This window comes from Gracilinanus agilis, chromosome 1 (assembly GCF_016433145.1).
Source record: "Gracilinanus agilis isolate LMUSP501 chromosome 1, AgileGrace, whole genome shotgun sequence".
NCBI lineage: Eukaryota > Metazoa > Chordata > Mammalia > Didelphimorphia > Didelphidae > Gracilinanus > Gracilinanus agilis.
Window position 1 is genome coordinate 752,999,955 of NC_058130.1, and position 25,870 is coordinate 753,025,824.

The following is a 25,870-nucleotide window of genomic DNA, read 5'->3' on the forward strand; positions in this document are numbered from 1 at the left end:
GATTTGAGCCTTTGACCCCACGACTCCTGAACTAGCTGCATAAACTCTAGCTTTCCATAAAGAATGTCCTTTACATTCTTAATAATAAAACGGTGGTCAGTCTGGCTAGATTTACGCTTCACATTTTCACCCAATATTGTGGATTTTGTTGGCCGTGGGGATTTTTATTATTTGTTTATGCAAACAGCTGCCACAAGGTTGCATAAGCTCTCTCTGCTCTCTCGCTCGCTCTCTCTAGGCTCTCTCTTTTTTTAAAGCTGTTTCGTAGCTTCCTGGTAACCATTCAGTCATCTATTTCGACACTTCTGACATAACATAAAGGCAGGCCCACAACTACTCACCCTCACACACACCTCTTTCCTTGAGTGCTCATTAGGAGAAGCAATCAGCCAGCTGTAGAGAGGAGACTCCTCGCCTCCTCGCTGGAGGGCTCCGTCTTTACAGCCAAAGCCATGAACAGCAAAAACTGCTGTGTCTTTCGTGACGAGTTTATTCCTCGGGTGTTGCCGCCTGTGCTGGGCCTGGAGTTCGTGTTCGGAGCCCTTGGCAATGGCCTGGCCCTGTGGGCTTTTTGCTTTTCCCTCAAGTCCTGGAAATCCAGCCGGATCTTCCTTTTCAACCTGGCCGTGGCTGACTTCCTTCTGATCTTCTGTCTTCCCTTCCTGACAGACAACTATGTCCGAAAATGGGACTGGAAGTTTGGTGACATCCCTTGTCGGGTGATGCTCTTCATGTTGGCCATGAACAGGCAGGGCAGCATCATCTTCCTCACAGTGGTGGCCGTGGACCGATACTTCAGAGTGGTTCATCCCCATCATGCTCTGAACAAGATATCCAACAGGACAGCGGCCATCATCAGTTGCCTCCTGTGGGGTGTCACCATTGCCCTTACCGGCCACCTCCTCATCACTTCCCATGTGAAAAAGATGGGAGACTCGCGGTTCTGCAGCAGCTTCGCCATCTGCCCAACCTTTCGCTGGCACGATGCCATGTTCCTACTGGAGTTCTTCCTGCCCCTCGGCATCATCATATTCTGCTCCACCAGCATCATCTGGAGCCTTCGGAGGAGGCAGCTGGACAAGCAGGCTAAGATCAAGCGGGCCATCCGATTCATCCTGGTGGTCGCCATCGTCTTTGTGATCTGCTTTTTGCCCAGCGTGGCTGTGCGGATCCGGATCTTCTGGCTCCTCTACTCGCAGGGCACCAGTCGCTGTGAGATCTACCGCTCAGCAGACCTGGCCTTTTACATAACCCTCAGCTTCACCTACATGAATAGCATGCTGGACCCCCTCGTATACTACTTCTCCAGCCCGTCTTTCCCCAACTTCTTCTCCAAGCTGATCACTTGCCGTCTTAGGCAAAAGTCAACAGGAGAGTCTGACAACAACCGGAGCACCAGCGGAGACCCCACGGGGGACGTGTGCCTGACCAATTCCAGTTGTGCAAACGCCATCACCCGACAGAATTTGCCAGATGCATTAATGGCCAACTCCAGTGCGGCATGGAACTCTACGAGGATAGAGCCAGCATCTCCTTAAGCCATCCGGGTGTTGGCAGAGAAGAAAGAATGAGGCTACTAGATTCGAGATCTCTGGAAATGGGGTCTTGCTGTTCTATGGACCAATACCAATGGACTGGCCCATAGACACCTGTTGTCTTTGGTGCAGATCACTCGAATGGAATAAAAGGAATGGGGCCGGGTCTTTCCATTCGGATCTGCTGCCACAAATCCTTTAGGGAAAAGGATGGAAGCAATGCTACTCTTCTGGAATGCTCGGCTCAATTTATGGATCTCAAAACACCACTGTCTAGCTTGCAAACCTAACCACAGTGGAATTGAGGCCAGAAGAAGCCATAAATTTTTGCCGGCTCTCTCCTACCCGAAATTTGTTCCTCTTCTCTTTCCGCATGGGGAAGGAGTAGTGGGGGGGAAGGAAGCGTCCTGCATTTCAGGAGCAATGTCCAAAGAGACCGTGTTCTCCTGGGTACAAGCAGATCCGAGTGACGGGCAGGGGGGGCTCTGTCGTCCCAGAGGCAGGTCAGGCCTCCCAAAACCTGGATTTAAGGTGGGCCAGGTTCATCTGGGATCAAAGAGACTCCCTAATTTCCTTGAGTAACATCTGTGTTTTCCAGTGGGGGAAGGAAGAGAATGAACACAAGGAAATGTAGATCCCATTAGAAGGTGGGGAATTGAACAGTGATACTAAATGGCATTTTCAGTACTGCTAATGGGTTACTAATCCATTCCCGGCTTGTTTACACTTGAGGGTTGAGTAGTTGAAGAAAAAAAAAAAACCCTCTCTGGACTCAGAAGAAAACTGCCTCTTGTTTGCTTTTGTCTTTAAAAGGGAAAATAGTACTACCTGGGGTTTGATGGGAGGTGGTTTTTGTGGCGTATGTGTGTGCTCTTTGCCACTTCTGTTGTACAAGAGTTGCCATGATTTCATGACTCTAATAAACTTAAAAAGGAAAAATCCCAGCCTGTGTCTGCATGTGTCTGGGTGATGGGTCACAGCAATGGACCTCTGTTCTTTGGGCTGAGTTATTCTGAGTTATTAAATGTGTACGGCGGGTCAACAAAACAAAAACGAAACTCAGACGAGCATCTGGGTGGAAAAAGAGCTCCTGGTTTAATAAGTTCAGTTCTTCATCCAGGAAAAGTACTGGTTTGTGGGGGTTAGTCACCCGGGTTTCTGCTCAACTCTTTTCTGGCTCTCAGGCACTCCTGGATTCCTTGGCAAGTAGAAACTTGTCCCTGACCTCCTTAGATCCTGATAGGAAACTTACAGATGGTCCCACCCTATTCTGGCTAAACAGAGATAAATAAATAATGAGAATAATCCCTGTATTTCAAGACTCCCTTGGACAGGCTCACCTTAGAACAGGTCTAAGAATCACAGAGCTGGAAGAGAACTCTGAAGCCTTCGAGTCCAACCTCCTCACTTACACAGAAGGAATGTGAGCCTAGAAGGAAGTGACTTAAAATCATGAGGCCACAAACCATAAAAACTATACGTCCATAAGCCGAAAGAGACCTCAGAATCCATCTAGCACAATTTCTTCTCCCTCTCCTTCTTATAGGTGAAGAAAGTAAGATCTAGGGAGAGGAAATGATTTGTCCTGGGGTCACACAAATAGTAAGCAGGATTTGAACTCAGGTTCTTGACTCCAGATCCAGTGTTTTTTTTTTTTTTTTATTTAATTGCCTTTACTTGCTTTTTAAAAAAAGTTTTAATTGATTTTGTTTGTTTTTTACATCATCTAAATCTTCCCTGACCTAATCTCCCCCGACCTAATCTAGGCAAGTCAACACTACCAACAAATAATGAGGGGGCAACTAAGTGGCTCAGTGGATTGACAGCCAGGTCTAGAGATGGGAGGTTCTGGGTTCAAATGTGACCTCAGACACTTCCTAGTTGTGTGACCCTGAGCAAGTCACTTCACCCCCATTGCCCAGCCCTTACTGTTCTTCTACGTTGGAACCAATACATAGTATTGATTCTAAGACAGAAGGTGAGGGTTTTTTTTTTTAATTATATTGTTTAGTCTGGCAGATGTGTTTTTAAAAAAGAAAAAGTTAATGAAAGAAAAAGAGGAAAAGAAAAAAAATCAGCAAAACTGATCCACATTAAAAAAAATCTATTAATAGATGAAACATTTCACATCTGTGGAGCAAAGGAGTGAGGGGACTTTAACTGTATTTCAATCAATCAATCAGCAAGCATTTAAACCTTTATTCTGGGTTGGTATGTAATAGGCACTAAGGTAGGCTCTGGGGCAACAAAGCCTTCAAGGAGCTCTTATATTAATAATATATACATAAAAAATGTATATATGGTTACATACAAGTCGGATACAAAGTAATGCTAGAGTAGGTGTGTGGACAGAGAAAGGTCTCCTATAGACGCTAACATCTGATCTGTCTTTTTAAAATTTAAATATATTTTTATGGACAGCTTCACCTACTTTTCCTCCCGTACACCTCCTTCTTCCATACTCCATTAGGACAAAATTTTTATACAAAAATGAAGCACAGCTGTGTGACCTTGGGCAAGTCACTTGACCCCCATTGCCCACCCTTACCACTCTTCTACCAAGGAACTAATAACACAGAAGTTAAGGGTTTAAAAATATTTAAAAAAATGAAGCAGAAGAAAACAAAAATTCAGCAAAACCAATTAATATGGTGAAAAACTCTGATGTTCTATGCAGTGTTCTCTATCCATGGATCCCACTCCTATCCCTAGCTCTGTGAAGGAATGAGGACAGGAATCTTCTCATAGCTCTTCTTTGCAGCCAACATTATTTGGTGTCAGTTGGGGACAGTTATTTTTTATTGTTTTATTTTATTTTATTTTTTAAATTTTTTTAAACCCTTAACTTCTGTGTATTGGCTCCAAGGCAGAAGAGTGGTAAGGGTGGGCAATGGGGGTCAAGTGACTTGCCCAGGGTCACACAGCTGGGAAGTGTCTGAGGCCAGATTTGAACCCAGGACCTCCCATCTCTAGGCCTGACTCTCAATCCACTGAGCTACTACCCAGCTGCCCTTTATTATTTTTTTTAACCCATATCTTCTCAGCATCAATTCTTTTTAAAATTTTTAATCCTTGCCTTCTATCTTAGAATCAGTATTGTGCATTGGTTCCAAGGCAGAAGAGCGGTAAGGGCTAGGCAGTGGGGGTTAAGTGACTTGTCCAGGGTCACACAACTAGGAAGGGTCTGAGGCCAGATTTGAACCCAGTCCTGGCTCTCAATTCACTGAGCCACCTTGCCGCCCCTTTCAATTATTTTATAGCGATTGTTTTGTTTTGTTTTTTTGCTTTACATTGTTGACCTAAATCTTGAAGGAATCCTGGAATTCTAAGAGGTGGAAGGGGTTCAGGGAAAGCATTCCAGGTATGGAGAACCGAACCTGTGAGAAGGCATAGATCATTTCCTTTACAAAGAGTAAGAGCCTACTAACTAGAGAAAGACCAGGGACTTCCCCTGATCTATGACTCAGTGGTGGATTCAGGTTCAGAAACCTCTACTTCTTGAAACAGCAAGATTCTGCAAGTGTCTGCCAAACCATCTCTCATGCAGGGAGGAGGATTGTTTCCCTTGAGTAAAAGAAATAAGTAGGGCAGAAAAGAAGTCTTTTCTCTTTTCTCCTATCATCTACTTCAAGGGATCCAGCTGGGTACATTTGTCCATTTCTGGACAAGTCCTAAAGTCTTAAAAAAAAAAATAAAGGCCACCTTTAAATTGAAAAAAAATGAACAAAAAAGCCTTTGTGACTTCTGTTTTAGAACTGAAAGAAAGCTTCCTAGCTGCGTGACCCTGGGCAAGTCACTTAACCCCCTTTACCTAGCCCTTATCATTCTTCTGTCTTGGAACCAATACCCAATATTAATTCCAAGAAGGAAAATAAGGGTTAAAAAAAAAAAGAATTCATACTAAGACAGAAGGTAAAGATTAAAACCAAAATGACCAAAAATGAAAATCCTCAAATTATACAGAATACCCTTCGCCCCAAAGAAGAGATATGAGAAGACACCGTCGCCCTGTCATTCCTTTGCAGAGATATGGTAGGAGTGGGGTCCAGAGATGCAGAACATTGCATAGAACGCCAGGTTTTTTCAACATTGATTGGTTTTGCTGAAATTTTGGTTCACTTCCGCCTCATTCAAAGTCTCCAGCAGTAACACCAAAGGCTATCTTGAGGGACGGCTTGATTGGTTCTGCTCTACGACGACAACTTCAAATAATCATGATGCCCCTCTAACAGCCTTTGCTCCCTTTAATAAAGTCGTGAGTCGATTATCCAAAGACGTCTTGAAATGATCTCCCCTTCGGGATGCTGTAAGGAGGTCCACGGTTCAGTGAAATAGACTCTCGTCTGTATGAAGCAGGACTTTTATTTGTTCTAAACATCCTCTTTTCCAGGATAAGGTCGAGTATTCCAAACACTGGAGGAAAAATGTTTACCTATCATGATTTTCTAAACTTTAATCAATAAATTTAAACTTTAACTTTTTAGAGACTTCGTCTTGCCTGTTTCCTTTGATCATACGGGTAATATTTCTCTGGACCTTCTCTAGGCAGCACAGGGCTTAGGCACTGAACTTGGAGGCAGGAAGACCTGGGTTCAAATCATACCTCAGATGTGTGACCTTGTGCAAGTCATTGAATCTCATTCTAGGTCAGTTTCCTCATGAGAGAGTTGGACTCGGCAGCTTATGACCTCCTTGTAAATCTAGGGCCCTCAGGACTTTGTGTTCCTCTTGAGGTGGGGGGGAACTTCCCAGAAATACTTGATGTTTTAGGCATGGATGCTGTAGTCAAAGCTAGGGAGAAGTGCCATTTACACAGTGCTTTGAAGTTTGCAAAACACTCTATAGACATTATCTTATTTAAGGTCTATAATGACTCTACAAGATAGGCACTACAGGTATCATCATCATCCCCTCTTAACAGGTAAGGAAACTGAGGCTCAGAGGGGGCCAAGAAGCACCTTAAGAATGGATATTAGGTCAGGCCTAGAGACAGGAGGTCCTGGGTTCAAATCCAGCCTCAGACACTTCCCAGCTGTGTGACCCTGGGCAAGTCACTTGACCCCCATTGCCCACCCTTACCACTCTTCCACCTAGGAGCCAATACACAGAAGTTAAGGGTTATATATATATATAAAAGAATGGATATTAGGGGCAGTACAATGGCTAGAATACCTGCCTTGTGAGATCCTGGATTCAAATCTGACCTTGGAACCTTCTTAGCTGTGTGACCCTGGGCAAATCACTTAACCTCAAATGCCTAGCCCTTGTGGCTCTTATTTTAGAACTGATACTGGCAGAAGGTAAGCGGTTTGGGGGGAGAAAAAAAAAGAGTAATTATTGCTTTATTCACTAGCTACCAGAGCAGCAAATGGTACACAGAAGGTACTTAATAAATGCTTGCTGAATTAAACAGAGTGACTTACCAAAGGTCTACCAGGTGTCAAATGTTCTGACATTTGTTTTTGAACCCAAGTTTTCCTGATTCCAAGTCTTCTTACTAGCTTGGCCAAACTGTCTTTGGAAAAAGTCAAGGCAAATGGACAGAACATCAGGTTTGTGGTCAGGAAGATCTGAGTTCAGATCCAGCCTCAGTGCTTACTAGCTATGTGGCCCTAGGAAAGTGACTTAACCCCTGTGTGCCTCAGTTTCCTCTATTGTAAAACTAGGATAACAACAGAGTTGTCAAGATCAAATGAGATAATATTTGTAAAGTGCCTAGTACATGGTAGGTACTTAATAAATGCTTGTTTCCTGTCTATTTCTCTAACACCTTTTCCAGCGGTGCTGGGCAGTTAGGGGACATTTCTGGATGCAGGAGATAAATAGGATACATCTTCACAGAATAACTTAGAACATTATTTCTCTAGGCACCATCTCGAAGTCCTCGAGAGTCCCTGAAACCCCTTTATTCATTCAGTTATTCATTCATTCATTCATTCGTTTGTTTGTTTATTAAAACCCTTAAATTGAAGGGATTAAAGTAGGCAATGAGGAAATTAAAATATCATCTTTGCGGATGATACGATGGTTTACTTAGAGAATCCTACAAAATCAACTAAAAAGCTAGAGGAAATAATTAATAACTTTAGCAAAGTTGCAGGGTACAAGATAAACCCACATAAATCATCAGCATTTCTGTATATTTCCAACACGTCACAGCAGCAAGATTTAGAAAGTGAAGCTCCGTTTAAAACCACTCTAGACAATATAAACATTTGGGAATCTATCTGCCAAGACAAACACAGGGATCATATGAACACAACCACAAAACACTTTCCAAACAATTAAAACTAGATCTAAACAAATGGAAAGACATTAATTGTTCATGGGTAGGGCAAGCTGATATAATAAAAATGACAATCCTACCTAAACTAATTTACTTATTCAGTGCCATCCCTGCCAAACTACCAAGAAACTTTTTTATAGAATTAAACCCGTACCTTCTGTCTTAGAGTCAATACTCTGTATTGGTTTTAGGGCAGAAGAGTGGTAAAGGCTAGGCAATGGGAGTTAAATGACTTGCCCAGGGTCACACAGCTAGGAAGTATCTGATGCTAGATTTGAACCCAGGACCTCCCGTCTCTAGGCCTGGCTCTCAATCCACTGAACTCCCCAGTTCCCCACCTCAAAACCCTTTTAGAGGGATCTGTAGGATTAAAATTATTTTTCTATTAATACTAAAATGTCATTTGCCTATTAAAATACTCCTCCTTTTCCCAGCAACAGGAAGCTAAATTTTCATAATATATTACAGCAGACTGAATGCAGAAGCAGACAGGAGAATCTAGCTGTCTTCTTGTAAGCCAGACATCCAAGAGATTAGCAAAAATATGTAAAATGATGCTACTCTTCTCATTGTTTTTGTTTTGAAAAATGTGATTATTTCTAAATCCCTGTTATTCATGTTAAATATAATAGGTTTATTATTATTTTAAATGAATATTTTAAAATTTAATTTAATGATTTTAATTTAATTTTTTAATCTAACTTAATAATTTAATAAAATTATTTATTAATTTCCAACATGGTGAATGTTGATAGATGTAACCTACACAGGTAAAAAAAAACTATTTAGGGTCCTCAATCTTTTTTTTAAACCCTCACCTTCCATCTTAGAGTCAATACTGTGTACTGGTTCCAAGGTAGAAAAGAAGAGCTAAGCAATGGGGGCGAAGTGACTCGCCCAAGTAGGGAATTTCTGAGGTCAAATTTGAACCCAGGACTTCCCATCTTCAGGTCTTGCTCTCTATCCACTGAGACACCTAACTTTCCCTTCAACCGTTTTTAAGTATGTAAAAAAAAGTTCTGAGACCAAAAAGTTTGCTAACTGATGATAAAATATCAGCTGGATTCTTTCCCAGACCGTCTTGATTGATACTCAAAGATAAATCAGCAATGCTTGAGACTGAATTTGAACTCAGGAAGATGAGTCTTCCTGACTCGAGGTCCAGAGTTCCATCCCCAATTGGAACTGTCCAAATGGAATGGATTTCCTGGAGAGGTGGAGGTTTGCTCTCCCCGGTGACCCTTTGGTTGGTTTATTAAGTGGGGATTCCTTTCAAGCCTGAGTTAGAACGGACAGTTGTCCAGTCCTTCCTTCCCTTGGGTCCTGCTGCGCTGATTGGTAATTATCTTAGTCCTCCATTTTATCTAGAACCATCGGCTGCCATTCTTCCCTTCACTCCTTCCCCAGACGCTGTCAGCTCCTCAGACACCTCCCCCTGGCCTAGCCACTCGCTTGGGACCCACCCAGCTGCCCAGTTCTGGAATTAGAATGAAATCACTCCTTGTGTTACTCCTGGAAAAGTTGTGTCGATCAACTCTCCAATGGCTCTACTGGCCAATCCTTGTAGCTTTCTGAATGAAATATCTTTTTTTTCTGGCCACTCTTCCCCTCTAGATTGATTAGAATGCAAACTCCTAGGGGGCAGCTAGGTGGCTTAGTGGATAGAGGACCAGGTCTAGAGGCTGAAGGTCCTGGGTTCAAATTTGACCTCAGGCACTTCCTAACTGTGTGATTTAACCCCAATTGCCTAACTCTTTTCTGCCTAGGTAACAATTCTAAGATGAAAAGTAAGAGTAAAAAGAATGTAAGCCCTTTTGAGGGCAGGGACTGGCTGTGTAAGCCCTAGGCTTGGTACGTGGTGAACTTAAACTATGCCTTTTCATTCTTTCTCAAATTCAGTGATTTTTTTAAAATGACATCTAATTCACTGGAACATATTTCTACTTTATAAAAATCAGTAAACTCCAAGAAAAATCTGATAGTGGAATTGCTCGTAGGCTCTGGGAGGGGGGTGGGAGGAGAGGAGGGAAAGAATGTGAATCATGTAACCATGGAAAAATATTCTCATTTAATTAATTAAATAAATTCTAAAAAAAGAAATCAAGGATAACAGCTGACTTTAGATAGCATTTTAAGGTCTTTTCATACATCTCATTTGATCATCCCCATAGCCCTGCGAAATGGGTACATACACCTACATCTATCCCTATTTTACAGATGAGAAAATCAAGGACCAGACTAAATAGCTTGCTCATGATCATATACCTTGTGAGTGAGAATGTAGGATTCCCACCCAGATGGCGTTCCTGGCTCCAACTCCAGCACTCTTCTCTAATACATCGCTGTGTCGATGGTAGAAAGAGGAGCCAGAAGGGTAGTACAGGGAAAAGAAGTCAGAGGACCTGGGTACCAGTTGGAGTTCTATCTCTTCCTAGCTATCTGTGTGACCCTGGTGTAGTCATTTCATTTCTCTAGGCTTCGTTTCCATCTCTAATTTTAAGGATGGTTAGATTAGGTTTCCTCTAGGATCCTTTGAGGCATCCTTCAATGAATCTATGGCCACATTGAAGCCACTAGACAGCACAGTGCATGGAGTGCTGGACCCAGAGTTGGGAAGACCAACCTCGGACACTAGCTGTGTGACCCAGACCCAAACTAGCTGTGTGGCCAATAATAATGCCTATAATGATGCCAATAATGATCTCAGAGTTATTGTAAAAGTCAGATAAGTTAATAAATGTAAAGTACTCCATGGTTGCTTTGATTTTACAACTTTGGATCACACCTGCTCTGAAATCAGGGCAACTACCTTTAATTCTTACCTCTGATCTACCTCACTTAAAAAAAAACTACCTGTGTGACCTTGGACAAGTCACTTACTCTCTAAGCCTTATTTTACTCAACCATAAGTGAAGAAATTGGACTAGATGGTCTTTGAGGTTCCTTTCGGCTATAGACCAGTAATCTAATGTTCTAATCTACTCCCCCCACTTTAGAGATGAAGAAAGGAAGACCTGGAAGGTTGAAGAGACTGTCTCAGGGTCATACAGGAAACAAGTGACAGGACTGGGATTAGAACTCAGGTCCTTTGCCTAGCAATATCATATCTCAAACTATATTACAAAGTGGTAATCATCAAAATAATCTGGTACTGGCTCAGATAAAAGCATGGTGGGAGCAATGAGGTAGCTCAGTGGATTGAGAGCCAGGTTTGGAAACGAGAGATTCCGGGTTCAAATTTAGCCTCAGATACTTCTTAGCAATGTGACCCTGGGCAAGTCACTTGACCCGCATTGCCTAGCCCTTACCACTCTTCTACCTTGGAACCAATACACAATATTGATTCTAAGATAGAAGGTAAAGATTTTTTTTTAAAAGAGCGGTGGATCAATGGAATAGATTAGGTATACAATGCCTAGTAATAAATGACCATAGTAATTTAGTGCTTGATAAATCAAAAGATCCAACTTTTTGGGTCAAGAACTCATTATTTGACAAAAAATGCTGGAAAAACTGGAAAACAGTATGGTAGAGACTGGGGATGGCCCAACATCTCACACCATATGCCAAGATAAGATCACCTTTGGTACAGAAGTTAAAATGTAAAGGGTGCTATCCTAAGCAAATTAGGGGAGTGTGGAATAGTTTACCTATAAGGTAGAGATAAGGGAAGAATTCAGGACCAAACAAGAGACAGAAAGCATTATAGGATGGAAAATGGAAAAGACTTACATAAACGGATGCACAGTGAAGTGAGCAGAACCAGAAGAACACTGTACACAGTAACAACAATGATTTTTTGTGTGTTTTGAAATTTTTATTCAATTAATTAATTTAGAACATTTTCCCATGGTTACAGGACTCATGTTCTGTTCTTTCCCTGCCCTCTCTTCACCCCACTCCCATAGCCGACGGCCAATTCCACTGGGTTTTACATGTGTCAAGCAATATTTTTAAATGAATCACTGTGAATGACATCCAAGACTATCCCAGAGACAAAGGATGAAAAACACCATCTGCCTCTAGAGAAAGAATCGATGGAGTCTGAATGTAAACCAAGATATGCTTTATTTCACTTTCTTCATTTTTTTTGAGATCTCTTTCACAAAATGACTAATATGGAAAAATGTCTCAGATTGCTTACTGTCTCAGTGAGGGGAAGGGTAGGTAGGAGGGAGGGAGAGAATTTGGAACTCAAAAATATTTTTAAGTGAATGTTAAAAGTTGTTTTTTAAGGGGGCATCTGGGTAGCTCAGTGGATTGAAAACTAGGCCTAGAGATGGGAGGTTCTGGTTCAAATTTGACTTCAGACACTTCCTAGCTGCGTGACCCTGGGCAAGTCACTTGACCCCCATTGCCTAGCCCTTAGTGCTCTTCTGCCTTGGAACCGATACACAGTATTGATTCTAAGATGGAAGGTAAAGGTTTAAAAAAAAAAAAATCAAAGCAGGTAAGTGGCTCAGTGGATTTTGAAGTCAGGAGTTCAAATCCAGCATAGTACTTGGAAAGCATAGGTAGGACTGCAGTTGGAGGCTGTATCTCCAAAGAGGTTGATTCCCCTGGAAGGATGTCTGGGGCCAGAAGAAAGGGTAGCAGGCTGTGGGCTGTTGCTCTTTCGGATCTCTTGAGTCCCTTTAGCTTCACCTCTTCGCTTCCTTCAAGACTCAGGTCGAACCCCACCTTTTGCAGTCCTACCTATCACCTCCCTAGTACTGTGCCCCTGCCCCCCCCCAAGGGGCTTCCTCTCATTAACCCACTACAGATTGGGTCTGTTCATAGTTATTTACATTTTCTTCCCTTACACACATGCCTGGAAGCAAGGGCACTATTTGTTAAAAATCTAATGTTTTTATGGATGTCTTCTGTTTTCTCTGTCATCATTGCTCTCTCCAGTATTCTTCCTTTTCCCCTCTCACAGAGCCATCCCACATAATAGTGTTGGTTGTTTGTCAAACCCTCACCTTCCATCTTAGAGTCAATATTGTGCATTGGCTCCTAGGTGGAAGAGTGGTAAGGGTGGGCAATGGGGGTCAAGTGACTTGCCCAGGGTCACACAGCTGAGAAGTGTCTGAGGTCACATTTGATCCCAGAACCTCCCGTTTCTAAGCCTGGCTCCCAATCCACTGAGCCACCCAGCTGCCCTGAAGGTAAGGATTTAAAAAAAAAAATTACATTAGGTACTAATCACCAGGTCAATCAATAATATAAAGCCGATATTTATCATACGTGGGCTTTTGTTAGCCTGTTTTGCAAAGACAGTAAAAAATATTATTTTTATAAGAATTTTTAATATATAACATATATATAATATAAGAATGACCATCCACTACTGTGACTGGTGACATCAGAGAGCCGATATTGGAAGACGGGCCATAGCATCAGAAAGACGGCCCACGTCCCTCCCAGGGAGCCCCTAAAGTCCCGAAGGGGAGGCCGTAGAGCCGGACTCCTGTCCGCTCGGGAGGAGACTCCCCAAAGTCCGTCCAACCTACGCCTGTCCCCCTGGCACTTGGCACGGCCGCCGGCGCCTACTAAGGCTTCCCTAAATGCTCGTAGACCGCCTCTCGGCACCTTCGCCCTAGGATAAAGCCAACCGGGCCAGCGGCTTCCCAGAGCCGGCGGAAAGGAGAGACGGAGCGCCGCGGACCAGCCGTGGGTCCGCTGGGCCGCCGCGTCTTCCCGGGGCTTCCCAGGCAGCTCGGGTGGTTTTCGGGGCGTGCCGGATCTATTTATTTAGAACCGCTTATCGACTCGGAAGCGGAGCCCTGTCAGGTGAACCGCACAGCAGAGAAATTCGGCTTCAGGGACAGGAGGAGGGCGAAGTTCTTAACAGCTTGGTTTTTCCATAGGCAAACAATGTCCACATGCTCTCCTCCCCTCCACCTGCCTTTTATTTGAGTGAGGGAGATTAATCACGGAGCTATGTAGGATGCAAAGGAGCGCATCGCGGAGGAACTACTTTTATTGGCTACCTTTCGTGATAAAGACAAGGACCGTCTCAGCCTCCGCCGTTCCCATGGTAGCCCAACAGTAGGGCGGTTGATACTTATTAAGTTTTTTCTTACATTTAAGGAAATAAAGCCAAGACGGCTATAAATAAGAGAGCTGATCCAGAAAAAAATCAAACGCCTCTCTACCTCCATAGATCTAGCTGTCTTCTCCTCCTCCTTCCTTACCTTATGCCTTATAATCGATATTAAGTATTGGTTCCAAGAGAAGCGTGGTAAAGGCTAGCTACTGGGGTTAAGTGACTTGCCCAGGGTCAAACAGCTAGGAAATATCTGAGGCTAGATTCCAACCCATGAACTGGCTCTTTATTTACTGAGTCACCTAGCTAATTATTATTATTATTATTATTATTATTATTATTAAAAACCCTTATCTTCTGTCTTAGAATCAATACAATTTTTTGGTTCTCAGGCAGAAGAGCGGTAAGGGCTAGGCAATGGGGTTCAAGTGACTTGCCCAGGGTCACACATGAAGTGTCTGAGGTCACATTTGAACCCAGGACCTCCCATCTCCAGACCTGGCTCTATCCACAGAGCTACCCAGCTGCCTCCTATTATTATTCATAATAAAAAATTCCAATCTGTTTTATTTTTAAATAAAAACCTTTACCTTCTGTCTTGGAGCCAATGGGCAGAAGAGTGGTAAGAGGTAGGCAGTGGGGGTTAAGTGACTTCCCCAGGGTCACACAGCGAGGAAGTGTCTGAGGCCAAATTTGAACCCAGGACCTCCCATCTCTGGGCCTGGCTCTCCATCCACTGAGCTACCCAGCTGCCCCCTATTATTATTCATAATAAAAAATACCAATCTGTTTTTATTTTATTTTATTTTTTTTAAGTTTTTATTTTGAATATTTTCCCTAGTTACATGTTTCATGTTCTTTCCCACTCCCCCAAACCCCCCTGAGCCGCCACACAATTCCACACGTATCATTGATCAAAAACTAATTCCATTGTTTTTTATTTTGAAAGCATAGGTACTAGATCTGCTAGTTCATTTCTGCAGGGAACTCTTAGAGAGGGGCGTTGTTCTCACTACAGGTCAGTACCTGCTCTGAAACTTGTATTAGCCTATCACAATGAGAAGTTAAGTGACTTGTCCAGAGTTACACAGTAGGTTTCAAAGGCAAGACTCGAATGCAAGGCTTCCTGGCTTCTACACCAGCTCTCTCCTGACTCCGGCACACGGCCTTCCTTTGATAAAAGATGGGATCAATCTAGGAATCGTTTGGTTTTGTCTTGGTTACCCCAATGTCCAAATGCATGGTAGGTTTTTAGAAATAAATTCTTGTGGAACTGAATCGAATATCTACTAAACTTTCTATTTTTCTTGGAAGATGTAGATTCTAGAATCAGAGGTGCCAGGGAAATGGAAGAAGAAAATTCTGAGAACCTCTGGCAGGAGACAGAGCCACAGAAATATCCTTTGAGGAATAATTGTGAATGTCCACTGGCAGAGAAAGAACCGATCCACAGAAACCTGCATGACAGTTTTATATATGAATGTATATATATATAATCATCAAATGATGCCTTCTCTAGTGTCGGGTAGGGAGGAAAGGAGACACCTGGGAACTTGAATGTAACAAACAAAGAAATAAATACATTTAACTTAAAAGTGGGGAGAGGGAGAGAGCCAGAGAGAGACAGACAGACAGACAGACAGAGAGCACCTTTGGGGGACCAGCCCTTAAGTTTATTACTGATTAGTCTTGTTTCTAGGTTTGTTATCTCCAGCATTATACAGGAAGTTTCTAAAGGATGTGGCTTAGCCTATTCTTTCATAGGATATATAGCTAGAAGGGAGCCTAGGGATCATTTAGTCCACTCCTCTCATTAAAACATTAGGAAACTGAGGCCTGAAAGGGGAAACTTGCCCAAAGTGAGCCAGGTAGTCTAATCCTGGCTGAGGCCAGATTCCAAACTCACTCCTCCAGACCCAGTTCTCTTGCTGCTACTCAGCAATTCTTCTCTTTTATTTCACCGTAAATAGGAACACTGAACTTGGAAGTCACAGGACCAGAGTTGGAATCCCTTCTCTGCCCCTTTTCATGTAACTCTGGGCAAGTTTTTTTTTTTCTTTTCTTCTTACAAGTTTCTTTACCACTATGGGTCTCTGTTTCCCTCTTCCTAAGGTAAAAGTATTGGACTGAAATAGTAGGGTTAAACTCAAATAGAAAGGAATATGTGCTGCATATTGACTGAGAAAACCACAAATTAACATTATCTCTGTTGTATTCTCAGATTAAGTTGGTTGTGTCTGGACAGAGTGCTATTTCTGGTGTCAGGAGGCTGAGTCCAAATCCACCCTTAGAAGCTTATTAACTCTATGAGCCTGGGCATATTGCTTAGCCCTGTTTGCCTCAGTTTCCTCATCTGCAAATGAGCTGGAGAAGGAAATGGCAAACCACTCCAGAATCTGTGCCAAGAAAACTCCATTGGGGTCATGAAGAATCAGACAGGACTGATTGTATTTTTTATTTATGCCTTTTATTTATTATATATATTTGGGTTATTCATTGTATTTTAATTTATTTTGTTAAACATTTTCCAATTACATTTGAATCTGGTTCCTGTCCAACTTAGAGCTTTCCTCGTCCCATAGAGGTGGCTCAGGAGTTTGACACCTCAGGACTAGATGACCTTTAAAGTCCTTTCTGGCTCTAGATGTATGACCTTAAGCAAGAAGTAGAGCAGTGATTTGAACCCAAAGCTTCTCACTCCAAAACCAGAGCTCTTTTTCTTTTGTAGTGCCCAGTATATGTCTCTAAGCAAAGAATACATTTTATTTTTTTGGATAGCATATTTTAAAAATAGTATGTGAAAAAACAATTTTTAACTTTTAACTTTTTTCTTAATTTTGAATCGACTTCTCGTCCTCCTTTCCTTTTCCCTTCCCCACTCACTGAGATGGTAAATAATCTGATATAGGTTTTTCATGAGTAATAGTATAAAACATCTTTCCATATTAGTGGAAGAGAATTTGAAAGAAAAAGAGAAAAGGGAAGAAATAAAGTGAAATCTAGCATGCCTTGGTCTGCATTCAGATTCCAACAGTACTTTCTCTGGAGGCTGGTGGTGGTGGTTTTCCTCAGGAATCCTTGAGGATTTTCTTGGATCACTGCATTGCTAAATCATTCATAAATGTTCATCACATAATATTGCTGTTATTGTGTACAATGTTCTCTTGGTTCTGCTTACTTCACTCTGCATCAGTTCATGTACGATGTGGAAAATGAATATTAATCTGTACCCTTTTTGGCACCCCCCCCAGACAACTTTTGGATTTTAAAGGGGGAAAATGCTCCATCTTATGGCTGAAGCTATAAACTGCGCTTCTTCCCCAGGTTGTTCTTTGTTTACCTGTAAACAAACTTTTGGGTGGCACAGTGATTAAATGAGCTCGGCAGAGCCATGTGGACAAAATGTGGCCATTCTAAACATAGGTGGTGGCTCCTGGCCTCAGGAAGACTTGCTTCTTGTCTGGATTGAGGTCAGAGTCCTGCCTTCAAAGAGGCTTGGGTAAAGAGCATATATTGGTGGAGGGGAAAGGAAATCACTCTCTCTCCCTTGGAATCTCAGACTGAGGAAGCATTGTTTGGTGCCAGGCTGGCACAGCCTGCTTAGGAAGAAGGTGGCTAAGAAAGTGGCTGGCCATACGCGGCAGATGCTTTTTCTTTCTCTGGCTAGCTTTTTATTATGTAATAAATAATTATAAATTATAAATTAAGATCATCCATCTAGAGCTGGAAGGGAGTTTAAAGGTCATCTAGTCCAGAGGTGTCAAACTCCTGAGCCACCTCTGTGGGACCAGGAAAGCTCTAGGTTGGGCAGGAACTAGATTCAAACATAATTGGGAAATGTTTAACAAAATAAATAAAAATACAATGAATAACAAATATATAGCTATGTGATGGCTATAAAATATCTAGAAATAAAATACATAAGGGAAGGTTCTCTCCAGAGAATTTTAATCATAACAAGGTCTATCCAAGTTTTTCTTAAATCACCCTGATCTTTTCTTATAGCCCAATAGTATTCCATTACAATCACGTACCACAACTTGTTCAGTCATTTCCCAAGAGCTGCTATAAATAAAAAATATATACATATATATTAAAGAATTTGCTGATCTCTTTTGTTTTAATTCCCAAGAGATCCCTCCTCCCCTGCTATCTAGAGAGCTGGCCTTTCACACAAAGAATAAAACAGCAATAAAAAGAAAGCCACACCAGTAAAATTAACTCATGGGTCCCAAAAGTCTCCATCACTGATTGCATTGAGTGCTCCACACTCTTGTCTCCCACCTCTGCAAGGAAAGGAGAGTGGAATGTTCTCCTCTCTCTCCTTAGGGACCAAGCTCGGTCATTTTAATTTCATATTTAATTTCGATGGTTTCATTGTTGTCGTTGTCCCTGTTTCACTTTGAGCCACAAAAATTAGACCGGAAAGTGATTAACTGTGTCCACAAAATCTGCATAAACCTCATCATAAAAACTTCTAGAGAAACCAAGCCAACTCAACTTGAAATCTGACAACCAGACAGCCAGGCTTAAGGGACCGCTGAGTCTATAAAATGACCTCTTGTGAAAACATTCCAAGTCTGAGGCAAAGGCAAAACTTAGCCAAGCTGATCTGAATAAAAGTGGCCGAGCTCCCTTCCTGAGGTTTCAATAAATAAGTATTTTTATGAGTTATCCATTTATGAGCCATGACATCTTAAGGGCTTTCCGTTTTCCTCAATTTCCCTCCTGAACTGGGAAGGGACCAACATGTACACAGATAATACAGAAAAATTGGGAAAAGCAGATTTCATAGGGTTCAGAGGAAGCATAGGTAGGAATCTAAGAATTAAAATACCGGGGCAGGTGGGGGCAGGGGGTGGACAGGAAAAGGTAGGTGGCTCAGTGCACAGAGAACTAGACCTAGAGATTGGAGTCTTGGGTTCAAATTAGGCTCCAAGACACTTTCTGAGTAGACCCTGACCAAGTCACTTAACCCCCATTGCCTCACCACTCTTCTGCTTAGGAGTCAATACTTAATATCGAGTCTAAGCCAGAAGGTAGGGGTTTAAAAAAATACTTCAGGGGAAGTCAGCCTTGCAGGAATGGTAGCTATTCAAAAATGAAATTCTGAAGATGAGAAGAGTGACCATTCCACTGAAAGGGATGAATGGAATGAGACCAATGTGGATGCCCAGGGAGCTCTCTAATCAACTTGGATTTTAAAAAATTAAAGAGATTAGCCTTGGGAAGGAATAAGGCCACTTTATCATGTGAGACAAGAGGAGAAAATGATAGATGAAGGAGAAAATGATAGATGAGGACAAGAGGAGAAGAGGGAGCTCACAGCAAATGGCTTCCATTTTGGGAGGGTAAAATATAAGGCAAGGTTCTTTGCTGAGTGAGTAGGGGGAGGCAAGCCATAGTGGGTTTGAGGAAGAATTGAAAGGTTTGGAAGGGCCACTGTGGAAAGTGGGATGGTGAGTTGACAAGGCAGCTAGGTGGCTCAGAGAATGCTAGACCTGAAGTCAGAAAGAACTTATCTTCTAGCCTCATATATTTATTTATTAGCTATGTGACTCTGGACGAGTGACTTAACCCCATTTGCCTCAGTTTCCTCATCTATCAAATGAGCTGGAGAAGGAAATGGCAAACCACTCCAGGATCTTTGCCAAGAAAACCATAAAAGGGGTCAGGAAGAGTCAAACACAACTGAAATAACGGAACAACAACAAATAAGCTAAGTATAGCTAGATTGTAGATTAAGTGGAAGTAAGAAAAATCTGTCTAAAATGGAACTCATTTGCTCCATCTATCTGCGTGTGCCTAATTACTTACATATTGTCTCCATTATTTAAATGGAAGCTCCTTGAGGGCAGGGGCTGCATGAATTATCTCATTTAAGTGCTGTAATCTTTATTTTGCAGAGGAGGAACCTGACCCTCAGCAACTTGTCCAGTGTCTGAGGCATGATTCGAATCCGGCTTTTCCTGACTTGGAGACCCATGTTCTGGCTATTAGAACACATCTAACACAGTCATAATAGTAATTTGCAATTACAAAGAACTTTAAGGTTTTTCAAAAATTTGTTCCTATGAAACACGTAACTATGGGAAAATACTGAAAATTAAAATTAAAAAATTAAAAATGTGTTCCTCACATGCCTTTGAGGCATGATGTAGGGGCAAGTGTTGTTACTTCTGGAGCATTTCCAAATGATGTCACAGATACCTGAGCTCCCCCACCCTTTCTAGCAATAGACCTCAGATCAGGAAGACACGAGTCCAAATCCACACTTACTAGCAGCATGTGACCATGAGCTCTCTGCCTCTGTTTCCTCATCTGTAAAGTGGAGATATAATAGCACCTGGCTCCCGGGGCTGTTGTGAGGATCAGTTTAGAATATTTGCAGAGCATTTTGCAAACCTCTAAGTTCTACAAACATGCTGGCTACTTATTATTATTCTGGTGATTTTTCTATTTTTTCATCTTCTCTTTTCTTTCTTTTTTTTTTTTTTTTAAACTTTTACTTTCTATCTTAGAATTGATACAAGTATCAGTTTCAAGGCAGAAAGGCTGTGAGGGCTAGGCAATGGGAGGTTAAATGACTTGCCCAAGGTCACACATCTAAGAAGTGTCCAAAGCCAAATTTGAATCCAGAGCCTCTTATCTCCAGGCCTGGCTCTCTATCCACTGAGTCACCCAGCTGCTCCTAACACATCCATTTTATTTTATTTTTTTTAAAACCCTCACCTTCCATCTTAGAATTAATACTATGTATTGGTTCTAAGGCAGGAGAGCAGTAAGGGCTAGGCAATGGGGGTTAAGTGACTTGTCCAGGGTCACACAGCTAGGAAATATCTGAGGCCAGATTTGAAGCCAGGACTTCTTGTCTCCAGGACTGGCTCTATCCATTGAGCCACCTAGTTGTCCCCAGTGTGGCATTTACACCCAGAAATAGACAAATACGACAAATCAGGGCTTGGTTGATTGTTTTGTTGATTGTCTAGACTTAAGTGATGGAGAAAATTGTGGATAGTGGGGATTAAACTTCAAAGTGTGACATAGGCTTCTGGAGAGCTGGTTGTTAAACATTTATCAGCATACCCCTGCTCAGAGTCTGGAAGTCCCTGTTTGTTTCGATTACCACCCTTCTCCTGCACCTCTCAGTCGTTTTTGGAAATGGAGTCATTTTAGCAAGTTCTTATTGTGGGGGCTGGGTGGGATGGGTTAAAGGGGTCAAGAGCAAGAGATGAATTATGAGTGTTCTTTGCTTTGTTGTTCTTTGACACTGTTTTTAATAGATTTCTCCACTTCAGTAAACCCTGGCACTTACTCCTAAGTCACTGTGTAACCTATAAACTTAGAAAACCAAATGACTAAGTCACCTGCAACCTAAATCTGTGGCAAAGTCAACCGATTAGGAGAAACACATCCCTTCTTTACAATGGTTGCCAATGGTGTCAGTGACATTTTTGGAAGATGGAAGGTGATTAACAAAGGCTGGGAAATGAAGCGATTTAAGGAATTAAGAGTGACTCATTTGAATTGGGGAAGAGGGACAAGGCGTGTAAATTCCACGTAGGCCTCCCAATTGGGTGTTTTTTTCACACTCTGCAGGAAATTCCAAATCTTCCATGTGGATGGTCTAGAAAGAGGTGGTTTGCTTATTCAAGGGGCCTTCAATTGGTTGGAATGTGAATTGTTTCCAAAATAACCAACAAGGGCCATTAAAAGGAGGGGGGAAAAAACCCCATAGCAAAACATGAAATCCTGCTGACTTTGAGTGGGAAACCGAGGCATGGAACCTCAGCTGAATCTAAATGACAAAACCCAGCATGGGTTACCAAGCCTGGGGGTGGTCTGAGGGCTGTCCACTTGCCGGTGACAGAGTCCAGCCAGAGGATGGGAGGATGGGAGGTAGGAGAAAGTATTTGAAAACTGGTTTCTCACACACTGGTTCTTTTTGTCTTCCCATCCGCATAACGTGAGATTGTTTTAGCTTTTTTCTATCTATGAGATGGGACGAGTTCACCACCGTGTCTAGTCTTTTTATCTGGAGGTGGAGAAGACAGAATCTGTGATTTTACCGGTGAAGAGAATGCTCAGTGAGGAAATGCCTTCTTCCAGTGCAGACCTAAACTTACTATTGTGGATAATAATAGCTAGTATTTATGTACTACTGCTTTCTTCAATGTAGATGGAACCCTAATAGCCTAGATAATAGAAATAGCTAGCATTTATACACTGCCTACCGTGTGCCAGGCACCATGCTAAGTGCTTTATAAATATCTCAGGTGATTCTTATGACCCTGGTCATTTTTACTCCCATTTTACAGTTGAGGAAACTGAGGCAAACTGAGGCAGACAGGCAAAATGATTTGCTCAGGGTCATGAAGCTAAGTGTCTTAGGCTGGTCTTTCTGATCCCAGACCCAGAGCTCTATCCAATGCATGAGCCTGCTACACCTAGCGGGTAAAGCCCACTACCTTTTCCTATTAATATTTAAGCATAAAGTCCAGAGTGTTTAAAAGGAAGATAAAGTTTCCTGCTCCAAAGTCCTCCTCTGATGGTTCATCCTGGAATGACTAAGCCCCTGCTTTCCCAAAGGCCATGTACCATAGGAAAACATTCCCTGGCGGGCCCCACACGGAGCTGGAAGGTGTCCGGGCCAGAGGTCGATGGCCTAAATAACGGAGGAGACCCAGCTGAGTTAGGGCTGCCTCCTGCACAGGTTGGCTGTGTTTCAGTCCCAACATCTCTCAAAGACCATTTGCTAAGTTCTGGACAAATTTGCAACCTTTGTCAGGTTCAAGGAATTCAGCAAAGATAGAAATGGAGGCAGGAAGACCTGAGTTCAAGTCTGACTTCTTTTTTTTTTAAGCTCTGTGACCCTGGGCAAGTCACTTCACCTCTGGATGCCTCAGTTTCCTCAACTATAAATGAGGGATAATAATAGCACCTACCTCCCAGGGTTGTTGTGAGGGTCCAATGAGATATTTGTAAAAACACTTAACAAAATGCCTGGCACAATACAAGTGTCATGTAAATGCTAGCTATTGTTGTTATTATTACTCTTTTTAACACTTACTTTCTTAGAATTGACACTGAGTATCAGAGCCAAGGCAGAAGAGCAGCAAGGGCTAGGCAATGGGGATTAAGTGACTTGCTCAGGATCACATAGCTAGGAAGTATCTGAGGCCAGATTTGAACCTAGGACCTCTGGTCTCCAGGACTGGAGGCTCTATCTCTACTGAGCCACCTAGTTGCCATTACAAAGATGATGATGTTAATAATATTATTAATAAGTATTAATAAAATACACAAAATCATAACAATCATCAATAAATTAATAAGCATCAACAAAACAATGATCCCAATCAATAATTAAATCAATAAGCATATGGCATTAATTATTAATTATAAACCACCAAAAGCAACAAAAATTAATAATTAATGCATTGTGATTATTAGTGTAATAATATCATTAATGTATTATTATTATTATTATTATTAACATTTTTACAAAGACAGCTAGGTGGCTTAGTGGATTGAGAGTCAGGCCTAGAAATGGGAGGTCCTGGGTTCAAATCTGGTCTCAGACACTTCCTAGCTGTGTGACCCTGGGCAAGTCACTTGACCCCCATTGCCTAGCTCTTACCACTCTTCTGCCTTGGAGCCAATACTAAGTATTGATTTTAAGACAGAAGGTAAGAGTTAATTATACTATGTATTACTTACTATATTATTTATTATTCTAAAAAATAATAAGTGCTTATTATGTGCCAGGGACTATGCTAAATGCTGGGGATATAAATATAAGCAGGCACAAGTCTCTGCCTTCAAGGAGCTTACATTCTATTGGGGGAAAACCATCCATGGAGGGAGAAGTTGGACAGGGGGAGGGGGAATTCCAGGCCTGTGCTGGGCTACGTGGTCTGGATGCGTCCAGGAAGAATCATGGTGGTCTGATTCTGGGAAAGCCAAGATGAAAAGTCGCCATCGGAATGCAGGGTCCAAGGTGGGCAGAGGAAGATGGCCAGAGCACAGACAGCAGGTCTGCGAATAGAGGACACGGCGTGAATCTTGCGGGCGGTGGGAAATGAATCCTCTCTTGGGACATTCTTTCCACTGACCTTACAGGTAGGTGCGGCCATGCCCCTCCCAACTCCTGGGACTGGCAGACAAGGTAGAAGGAACGTTCACTGAACATCATGGCCCAGAGGATAAATGACCGGAAGACGTGGGCTCAGTCCACCTTTGACGGATAATGGTGAAATGACTCTGGGGAAAGTCACTTTACAGGACCCCAGACAACACTTTAAAGATTAAGTGACAAGGGGCGGCTAGGGTGTTCAGTGAATACAATACCAGGCCTGGAGATGGGAGGTCCTGGGTTCAAATCTGACCTCGGACATTTTCTAGCTATGTAACCTGCGTCACTTAATCCCTATTGCTCAGCCCCTACTGCTCAGTACAATACTTAGTATTGATTCCAAGACAGAAGGTAAAGGTTTAGAAGAAAAAGACTTATGGATTGCTAATCCGTATCAGCTGAAGGGAGTTTCCTCATGAGGAGTCCCCCCATGGGTTAATGCCTCTATTCCCCAAAACAAGCATCCTCCTCCACAGCTGGACAACTCTCTCTTCCCCTTTACGTTTCAACCATCTTCTCTCCTTCCTTTTGTCCCCTGCCTCCTTCCCTCCTCATTAACACTCGCCTCCTAATTTCCCCTTTGCTGGCCTGCTTCCTTTTTTCAAGCAGTCCAAAGTGAAAATCAAAACAAGATTAAAAAAAAAACAAAACCCCAACAACTCAACTTCATGGACCAGCCAAAGGGAAAAGAGACCGACAGACCTCCCGTGGTTCCCAGAAAAATGTCCCCTCCCAGGGCGAATGGAGATGAGATCAGGACTGGATGTAAGGAAAGGATTTCTACCAGTTTGGTTGTCAGGTTCTTGAGTCTAGTCTGAAGGAGTTTAGTCTGGAGCCTCTGGATCTGCTTTGTTTGTTTTTAAATTGTGCTTTTACTGTCTTGCAAAACACATTTCCATATAGACCCTGGACGTGTTTTAAAAATAGGGGTCCAAAGACCTTGACTGTCCAAGTGGTCCAAGACACCCTCCAAAAAGTAAGAATCCCTGATCTTGTCCATCTTTTTTTATAGCTTGTACACTACATTCTATTCACTGTGAACTGATCAAAGGTCAGGAGAAAACACACAGTGCACCGATAAGATGTGGAGCTCCGTTGTCATCCAATATATACCAATAAACCAGTTTAAAAAATGAACAAACCCTTCCCTTCTGGCAGTATAAACTGAGACATTAGAGCGGTAAGGGCTAGCCAATGGGGGTTAAGTGACTTGCCCAGGGTCACACAGCTAGGAAGTATCTGAGGCCGCATTTAAACCTAGGTCCTCCCGCCTCTAGGTCTGGCACTTTATCCGCTGGGCTACCCCAATAAACCAATCATTAAATGGTCTGTGCCCATGTAGGTGATAGGATGGCTCGTGTGTTGTGACTTCTTCATTTGACTTTATGGAAAAACGATACGAGTTGAGTGACAACCCTTAAAGGCTAAAAATACCAAGTCTATAAAAAGAATGTTGGACAAAGTGAGCTGGTGCTAATCATTCTTTAGTCGTAACATTGTGTTCTCCTAAATTCTTTTGTGGTTCATTTAAAAAAAAAAAAAGGCCATGCCCTCCATGGGACTGATTTGGTTTTCTCTCGGTATTCCCAGTACCCAGCATTATGCCGGGCACACAGTAGGTGGTTAATGAAAGCTTGCTGAGTGATTCTATGGGCACACTGGGAGGGGCAGAGAAGAGAAGGAGCCGAAGACCCAGGCTCGAGTGCTACCTTCAGATCTTTCCAATTTGTGTGATCGTAGATACATCACTTCCCTTTCCAGGCTGTTTCTCGGTTCATAAAATAAGATAAATCAAATGTGTTCTGTTCATATTCCTTTGCAGTTGTGGGGAAAGTTCACTGCACTGTGTGTGGGGGGGGGGGATGGGGGGCAGCCAAGTGGGTTAG

The 25,870-nt window shown here is 42.4% G+C and overlaps 1 protein-coding gene across 1 annotated transcript; it reads left to right on the forward strand.

Annotated features, from left to right (window-relative positions):
- The first annotated feature begins 452 nt into the window (after positions 1 to 452).
- On the forward strand, positions 453 to 2,468 carry HCAR2 (hydroxycarboxylic acid receptor 2). Its single transcript, XM_044658760.1, has one exon. It carries the CDS (start codon positions 453 to 455, stop codon positions 1,536 to 1,538), a length of 1,086 nt encoding a protein of 361 aa, XP_044514695.1. The 3' UTR covers positions 1,539 to 2,468.
- The last annotated feature ends 23,402 nt before the right edge of the window (positions 2,469 to 25,870 follow it).

Coding starts and splice junctions, on each gene's coding strand:
- HCAR2 (XM_044658760.1), top strand. CDS start 453: ATGAACAGCAAAAACTGCTGTGTCTTTCGTGACGAGTTTATTCCTCGG.